The 8,750-nt window shown below is 39.6% G+C and overlaps 1 protein-coding gene across 1 annotated transcript in view; it reads left to right on the top strand.

Moving 5' to 3' along the window:
• Window positions 1-45: 45 nt before the first annotated feature.
• The window catches only part of zgc:152830 (uncharacterized protein LOC767682 homolog), a 37,724-nt gene continuing 29,019 nt past the window's right edge, over window positions 46-8,750 (top strand). The window contains exons 1-5 of the mRNA XM_020529047.2: window positions 46-133; window positions 3,699-3,740; window positions 5,209-5,305; window positions 6,350-6,415; window positions 8,053-8,135. Of these exons, the coding sequence (XP_020384636.2) occupies window positions 108-133; window positions 3,699-3,740; window positions 5,209-5,305; window positions 6,350-6,415; window positions 8,053-8,135 (314 nt within the window). The 5' untranslated portion in view covers window positions 46-107. The remainder of the gene's footprint in view (window positions 134-3,698; window positions 3,741-5,208; window positions 5,306-6,349; window positions 6,416-8,052; window positions 8,136-8,750) is intronic.

Here is an 8,750-nt window from a genome sequence, read left to right as displayed (position 1 = left end):
AGCGATGAGTGGGCGTGGGAACGTGCCGGGCTGAAGCCAATCAGAGTGGAGCAAGTGCAGACGGGAGGGAGAGGCCGAGGATCAGCAGTTGACGTCGAGCGGGAGCGATGGAGGCTGTCGGTTTGGATTTGAGGTGAGAGCGCCTCGCAAATGAAACATCCCCACGAAGGTTACTTTCCGCAGCTAATTTATTTCGTTCCTATTCCCCCAACCAAACTAACACTTTATTTGTTCGTTTTGAGTTCCTTCATTGTGTCTGTTCATTTGCCGATTGGCGCTTCCGCCACTTGTTGAGTGAAATGGGGTTCGAGAGAACCTTCTGGAAGTGGGTGCTGCCGAAATTTTGGATCAGAGAGTGTGCTCGTACTCTTTTCCCCCTTTGAATAACCGACCGTGATTCTCACCGGTAGAAGCTGCTGAAGAAACTCTGCAGCTCTGGCAGCATCTGTGGAGGCAGAGCAGTTCACGTTTCGAGTCCATTATGACTTTTATTTAGTTTTTCTTAATGGTGCGCCTGGATCTTTTTCAGGAGATGCCGCGCAAACGGCATCGTTTTATCTTCAATTTATTTTCTTAGACTTTGTGCGTAGTTGTCTTCAGTAACTTGGTTTGGCACGTATTTTATCAGCTGCTAAGCGCTCTGGGGTGGCTTGAGGTTGGGCTTGGTTCAAAATCATGAGTTCCTGTTAGTGCAGAGGTGACTGATATGAGTGAATTTACTTTGGACTATGAACTGCCTTTCCTTTGCCTCAAAACCCTTGACTTTTGTCTGTCTCTTTGTGAGCAGAATTTTACCTAGCAGTAATATATCGAATGTGGTTGTTTATCTGCAGTTAAAATCTAATGATTTGTAATAAATGGTAACATTTTATGTCCAGAAATTGGGTCTGTATTTTCTATGAACTTGGATCCAAGAAGACTGGTGAATTGGGAAGCCATTGCATATTTGACCTTGAACTTCTGTGAAGACTCTGGGAATCCGAGCAGTTGATTGCCAGTATGTAACCCCAATAAGGCAGGACACTTGCTTGTTCTCACCATGGGTGCTGGCTTTCCACGTTTATTTCATTGAACAGTTGCTTTCATAATGGAGAGACCGTTGGTGATTTCAATTTATTTGACATTTTTCAAATCTGTTCTCTGTTGCTTGCCTGTAAATAGATGTAATGTTTTTAATGATTTCTTTGTAATATACCAATCTTCATGGAGGGGGAGAGAGAGAGAGGAGATTGCAGAAGTGATTCCAACTAGTTACAACCTCAAAGTTTGAGAAGATTTGTCAAGCCCAACTTTCCATTGTGATAATATTTTGGCATTAAGAGGTGTATTTTGTCTTTTTTTTTCACGAAGAGACAGGGGTATCGAATGCTCCATTGCCCTCTAATAAAGTATACACCTTGCGAGGCCTTGGAGTTTTTTTTAAAGTTGGAACAAAAGAAGCAGCATGAAGGGTACAGTCAAGCTCCCACAGAACTAGGATTTTAGTTTTAACATTCAGCAGTTGCAGCCGGATGTGTAAGCAGTTATTCCTATTTCTGTTACAGCTAAAAATTTGGGTTCTCTTCCTGTTGCTAGAATTGCATGTGAGACAATCTATTTGCCTTTGCCAAGGGTGTGTTTAGGGAATGTTACTCCATTGGAACAGCTGCTGCTTAGTAGTTAAATAATGTATTATTCTGTCAAGTTTCCTAATCGAGTTAATTTATTTCAGTTCTTCTTTGTTTTGTTTGTATTTTAACTACAGTGGAAATCAAGTGTGTTTTGCTTCAAGCCTGGTAGTTTGACCAATCGAATTGCATCTGGAACACAGCTCCTTCCACGTGTCTTTTGAAATGAAAAAGTTGGAATCTGGGCGATCTTAATATATCTTGAGGGGATTTTGTCTGGTCCATAACACCCTTCATAAATCCATGCTGACTCTGTCTGATCCTGTCTCTCTCTCTTCCATGTGTTCTGTTATTCCAACTTTTATAATGATCTTTATCATTTTCCCCGCTATCCATGTCAAGCTAAACGGTCCACAATTCACAGTTTTGTTTCTGCCACCCTTGTTAAATAGTGGATTTACATTCACTACCCTCCAATCTACAGGAACTCTTCGAGAGTGTTCAGAAGTTGAAACATGACTACCAGTGTGCCTACTATCATGTAATTGTTTCACATCAATCACCGAGACATCAGTAGTTTTCCGTAAAAGTTTTCGGTCTCTGTTGACTTTGTAACAAATGGTCTTGGTTTTCAGGCCCAACTCTAGCTAGATATTGCATAGTCCTTCAACCCTTTTTGAAAGAAAATTCTCCTTCGACTTCTATTTGGTGTTTGTCCTCAAAAAAAGTCATGACAAGCATTCTGACAATGATAATTCTTGTGTGTATACAGTTTAGTTGATTGTCAAATGGACAAGTAATAGAAATGGCCACTGTTCAAGCCTGCTGAAAGCAATCAAGGTGTACAGCTTGGCTAAGTCTGTTTCCACCTCTGCTGTCATAATCTTACATAATTGTTCATTCTCATTGTTCTACAATCTAACCAAGCAATACAAAAGCTTTGGTATGTATATGATTAAATATCAAGCAATTTTAGCTCTTTAGAACAAAACTTCACAGGCTTATAATTTTGGGTTCTCGTGGCCTGTGTTGCTGTTAAGAATTGCCAGTTGGAGTTTCGTCCAAGGAAATGTGTATGGCAGAATTTTATACTCAAAGTTGAGTTTGAAGCATGTGTGAATGAGGACACAAGAATCTTGTGGGGTTTTGTGAACAGATGCTACTTCATGGTTGTTCTCATTTATGTCATGTTTTTCACAATTTGTCCAACAACTAATTGTTTTCAAACTTAACATTTGAACAGATTCTGCACTCATCTTTTCAAAGTTAATTTTAAATTCAACTTGCAATTAAAAATCTTCCATACTTTTTAGATTTTAGCCTTGAATTGCAAGTGTTTCCTGACCTTAACTGGTGATTGAATTCATTTAATTTCAGTTTAGATTGACCATGACCACAGACTACATTGCGCATATAGTTGCCATGCTTTGAAATGCCAGATCATTTCTTTGGTACCGATCAACAGATGCACTGTTAAAAAGCAGAAATTTGGAGCCTTTCATCTGAATAATGCTGTTAGGTTTTGGATCCTTGATTAGTGCTGCCATTTTGCTGAGACTGTGTCCCTATCCTTGACAGAAAGCTTGGAGTTGAGTTCTTCTCATGCAAATTGGCTGCTGCAGTTATACATATGAAGTGGTCACACTTCAAAAAAATAAACTGAAGTGTAATCGATATCCGGTGTGAGATGATAGAAGTGGCCTTAAATCTGAAGTTCACATGCTTTAATTTAAATCTGTTCTTCCCTAAAGCAATGGCAGATTTGGAAGTACAGTCATTTGGAAGTACTAGCCTAGTCTAAGTCATTGGTGTAATCACTGTCAAGTTGGAAGAAGGTATCCCTATGATGGAATAATTTTAGAATTTGAAATTTATAATTTACAACTTGAGTACCTTGACATTCGGGTTGAATTGCTGTCTTAAGTTTCCCTACCTCCATTTGGTGTATATAAATGTGAAATTAAGTTACAAGTTAGAAGTTGGTGAATGCAAGAACCTGAGATTTTAAATGTCATTTCACCAACAGGAAAAAAAAATGTGCAATTCAAGATGCTAACTCTTATTTTTGTTTTTAAAAAACTTTTCTTGCAGCGTTCCTGAAATATTATTCACAAGTCAGTTGCAAGCCACAGTGTGAGTATAATATGAACTAATGTTGCCTGTTGTTGCAAATATGCTGTTTGTCTTTACTAACAGCACCTTTCATTTCATTTTTTGTTCTGGCAAAAGCACCAAATTCAAGTTGATGACTTCGAATCTCATTCTCAGATACTTTTCAGAAAATAAATTACATTCACTTCAAATTCCTCCCGAAACACATCAAAGTGAGATGTAACTCCTCTTCATAGTTGCAATGCAGTTTGTTAATCATAGCAAGTTGGCTGATTTTGTGGACAACAGTGGATGGGCAAAGTGCATTGAATTTTTTTTTTGTACATATAGGGACTGGACAATCTATTCTAACAATCTCACACCTGATTGATTGGTTTCTGGGTCTTGGTGTTATGATCCCAGCTGATAGTTTGAATGGGCCAGTCAGATTCCACAACAAAACCTGGCTTGGAATGTCATCTGTTCCATTATTTTGTTGAATGTGTTGATTCATCATATTCACCTGAGGCTCCAGATATTCTTCATTGGCAGGGCATAAGTTTGTTACACAAGAAAAAAAATAACCAAGCTGTACAGATACATGACAAATCATAAGATCTTAGCCCAAAGTTTCAACAGCGTGTCAAAGCCATCGTTTTGAAGTTGAGAGAAATTAAATCCATACTTCAGTCTTCAACTTTCGACTGTACTGACTCTTTGCAGTTTCTTTTTTGTTAACTGGTGCAGACAGCCTTTTTGGTTGCGCTGATTCAAATAATCTGAACCTTGAACAATTCTGATAGTCTGACTCAAAATATTCTTATTTGGATGTTTGACATGCTGGAAAAATACATTGTGCAGTAAATAGTTTCCTCTGAATCAAGTAAAAACTACTGAGAGAAACTGAAGCTGCTGTCTGAACTCAGCACTTCGTACTTGTCAAGGAAAAGCCTGGTGTTTTTTGAAGTGAAAGAAAAACAGATGGCTTAATGTGTTTACACTGCCTGTCATAAACTCACAAGTATCATTTTTTTTTTCCCCTTTAATACTCCAGGCATTCTTCCTGTCCCTTGATAGAGGAACATGTCTGCTTGGAACTGATGTGTTTGGATCAGTGTTCCAGAATGACTGTCTGACCCTGATATTTTAGAAAACAAACTTATCAGCTCTAACCCTTAGCATAATATTGTTTTTCTTTGAAAAGAAATCAGACTTCCAAAATGATAAATTTCACACAACTTTCATCACATTACATTGTTTCCCTTTCTTAGAAATTCTGGATTTTGGTATGCATAGTTTGTGGCTTGGTCTTCTGTTTATGTTTATCCATTATTTCCTGAATAACTTGTGGCGATTTGTTCATTTTGAGTGTCTTACCTACACGAAGGTCATGTTTCTGTCATTTTTCCACTGGAATCTAATTGACAGATGTTAAAAAAAAAATTTGTAGGTTTGTAATCTCTGATGTCAAATTAAAATAACATAAATTGTTTTTGTTTGTGGTACACAGGCCAACTTGTGATGGTATTGTCTTAGTTACCAATAGCATCAACAAGCTTTCTGGAGATCTAGAACAATTGAAAGTTCCACTCAACCACTACAAATCTGTAAGTACACCGGTAGTAGCATGTTCACTGCACATGTGAACTTGTTTTTGATAGGTACTTGACATCCAAAACAACAGTTTTACTGGTTTCAGTAAATCACCAAAATGTGCAATTTTAACTAAATGTTTGATTCAGATTCAAAGAAATAGAGACCAGATTTGTGCCATGCGCAAGAAAACTGAAATTATCTTCTTAACCAATGATTTAAAGCCAAGGAAGAAAAGCATTGCTAATTTATGAATTTGCAGTTTCAACTTCACTGATTTTTTTCAAGTCATACACAGACAAACACATACAAGGAGATTCTGACAAGTTATAAAAGTCATGGGTAGAAGGAGAAACAAGTCACGGAACTTGCTTCTTCATCAAAAATCCAGATCTCTCAACTGACTGTTTTGGTCTCCGAAACTTTTTTGTGTCTTCCATAGTAAAACGGTCTTGTCTGCAGAACAATCATCGGCCTTTAGCTTGCTGGTTGATTGGTTGAGCCCAGGTTGTTTCCTCTTATTTGGAGTTTGAAATTAATTCTTTCAGACCCTCTAAATGTAGTTATATTGCTGTTTTGACAGATTTTGATGAACGACGTTTCAGAGAAAGGGAGCGATGTGGTTTCAGCAAGGATCCAAACATTTCTCCTTGCTTCTGCTAACATTCTCCTGACATTGGCTGTGTTAACTGCAGCTGGATCCAGTTGGAGGCTTGTTACTATGCTGAGCTTTCCTGAAGCCAGACAACTCGGCACCTTAACAACTTGACGGTCTAACAGATGCATGATATGCATGAGTTTGCTTCACTTATTTTTCCCCGTTGCAAACGTCGCACTGGACATTTCCCTCGTGTAAATGCAGTGTCCATTTGCCTAACTTGGTCTCACCAAAGTGGAGAGGAAACTTTGTAGTAAGGTCTATCATGCTGTTAGCCTACCTTGCAGCTTGCCTTGTATTCCCCACCTGTGCCTGCTTTTGCTGCTTTACTTTATCAGAGGCTTAATTAATGCAAGTTAGTGGTTTTTAAATGAGTGATGATGAAATGTATGCCTTACAGATTGATGCTTCAGTCGAGCAAGAAGTGGTATTGGTCCATGCTCCGGATTTTCCAGGGGCAAGAGTGGTGAGTGATCTTCTCAGGTTGTAGCAGACCTTCTCACCTCACGGGAATTGCACAGCATTTTTTTCATAGGATCTGTTTGTGATGGCAAGACTAGGTTGCCCCTAATTGCTGTTAAGAAGGGAGTTCAAGGATTTTTATGCAATGATTAATGAAGGAGTAGCGATTCAGTTCCAAGACAGACAGTTTGTTGCTTGGGAGAGAACTTAAGGGGATGCTGGTGTTCCCTTGTACCTCCTGCCCTTGTCCTTTTGAGGTGGCCCAGTTTGCGCCTTTGGAAGGTGCTATCTGAGGAACCTGGGTAAGTTGTTGTAGTGCATCTTGTAGCTGATTCATGCTGCTGTTTCTGTGAGCTGGTCCTGGAGGATTGAAAGTGTATTAAAGGGTTCCAGTTGGCAGTGTTGCGCTTTGACTCTAAATTCTTTTTATTTTATTGTAAACTTGCTTGTCATAACATAGACTGAAAATGGCATGGTTCAATATCAGCTAAGAAGAATATCTTCCATCCCATTGCTTAAGAATAATCAGAATGGAGACTGAGCAATCTGTGTTCCTGTTGCCTGAAATAGGCAAGAATGTGGTCAATCTGGTGGAAGGTTAACAAGTTCAGGGAGTACACATTTCTTTTGTTAACAGAACATGTGACTATATTGGACACTGAATATGAAGGTAATTATGACAAAGGAAACTAATTGCAGTGTCTTTGTGAATGACACAATTTAAAACAAACCAGCCCAGACCTTTGAGTATAAGGGTTGAGATGTCTTACTGATTTTGTACAGGACGTTGGTGAGGTGTCTTATGGAGTACTGTGTCCAGTTCTGGTGTAGGGAGGATGTTAATAAACTGGGGACAGTTCAGAAGAGATTCACCAGGATGTTGCCAGGAATCGAGGCTTTGAGATGTAACAGTAGGAAAGGCTGGGACTTGTTTCATTGGATCATAGGAGGTTGCAAGGTGACCATCTTGAGGTTTATAAAATGACGATGGGCATAGAAAAGGTCTTTTGCCGAGGTTAGTTCCCATCCGAAGCCCCAGTACTTAGCCTTTTTTGGCGTGGTGCAGGGTCATACTGACATTGAATTTCCAAATAAGACCTTAGGTTCAGTGACATTATATTTTCACAGAAACTGTCTATCCGTTGCATTAGCATCTCAGAGTGTTGGAGCACGTTAAACAAATTTCTTGTTGACCTAAAAAATTAAAACGAACTGATTGTTGCTAATAAAGTTAACTTTAATAATTTACGTCATTCTAAACCCAGCTGGAACTTGATGTGGATTCACAGGTGAAGTCATCATAGCCAAATTGCCTTGTGACAATGCTTCAGCACTGACCCGATGGCACATTATTTGTTGGATTTTGCCAATCAGAAAATGATTAATTGGTGCCTTCTTTGTTTATGTTAGTGAGGCAAAGAATAAATACTGGAATGGGTAAGGTTTCTGGAGTAAAGAGCAAGGGACTGGGGTTAAATGTGTTAGTGTAATCAAGTGTAGGTATGATGGGCCGGATTCCTGCCTCTGCTGACTCGTTGCACGACTCTGCAAAAGCAAGTTCCCAGAAAAAATTTAGAACATGTCTGTCCAACTGGTGAGATAATTGGATAAATGTGTGTGTGTGGTTTTCTTTTTGCACAGATCTTTTCACCAACAGGGCCCCTCAACCGGGATTATGATGATGTTCGGAGATTCAGTGATGCGGCTGTCGTCGGTATCAAGCGGTACGTGATCCAGTGTTAGGTATACAGTCAATCTATATTTGCGTTTTTCCTTTTCATTTGAATCATAGAATCCCTACAGTGTGGAAACAGGCCCTTCAGCCCAACAAGTCCACACCGACTCTGAGAGCATCCCACCCAGACCCATCCCCCTATAACCCACCTAATCAACACATCCCTGAACACTATGGGCAATTTAACATAGCCAATCCTCCTAATCTGCACATCTTTGGACTGTGGGAGGAAACCGGAACACCTGGAGGAAACCCGCGCAGACACGGGGAGAATGTGCAAACTCCACACAGACAGTTCCCCGAAGGTGGAATCAAACCTGGGTCCCTGGTGCTGTGAGGCAGCAGTGCTAACCGCTGAGCCACCATGCCGCCATTTGCTTGAATGAATCTGAAATCATGAAACTGGTGTTAGCTTTTTACATCTTTGATGAGGGACAAAATAATTGTGCATAGTTCTATGAAACACAACTTGTCATAGAGATGTACAGCAGAGAGAAAGGCCTGTCAGCCCGTCACATCCATGCTGCCTAAAAACAATCACCAAATTGTTCTAATCCCAGTTTCCAGTTCTTGGCCCATAACCTTGCATGCTTTGGCATTACGA

Source organism: Rhincodon typus, chromosome 40 (assembly GCF_021869965.1).
Source record: "Rhincodon typus isolate 14 chromosome 40, sRhiTyp1.1, whole genome shotgun sequence".
In the NCBI taxonomy this organism is placed as follows: domain Eukaryota; kingdom Metazoa; phylum Chordata; class Chondrichthyes; order Orectolobiformes; family Rhincodontidae; genus Rhincodon; species Rhincodon typus.
This window is presented reverse-complemented; position numbering and strand designations above follow the sequence as displayed.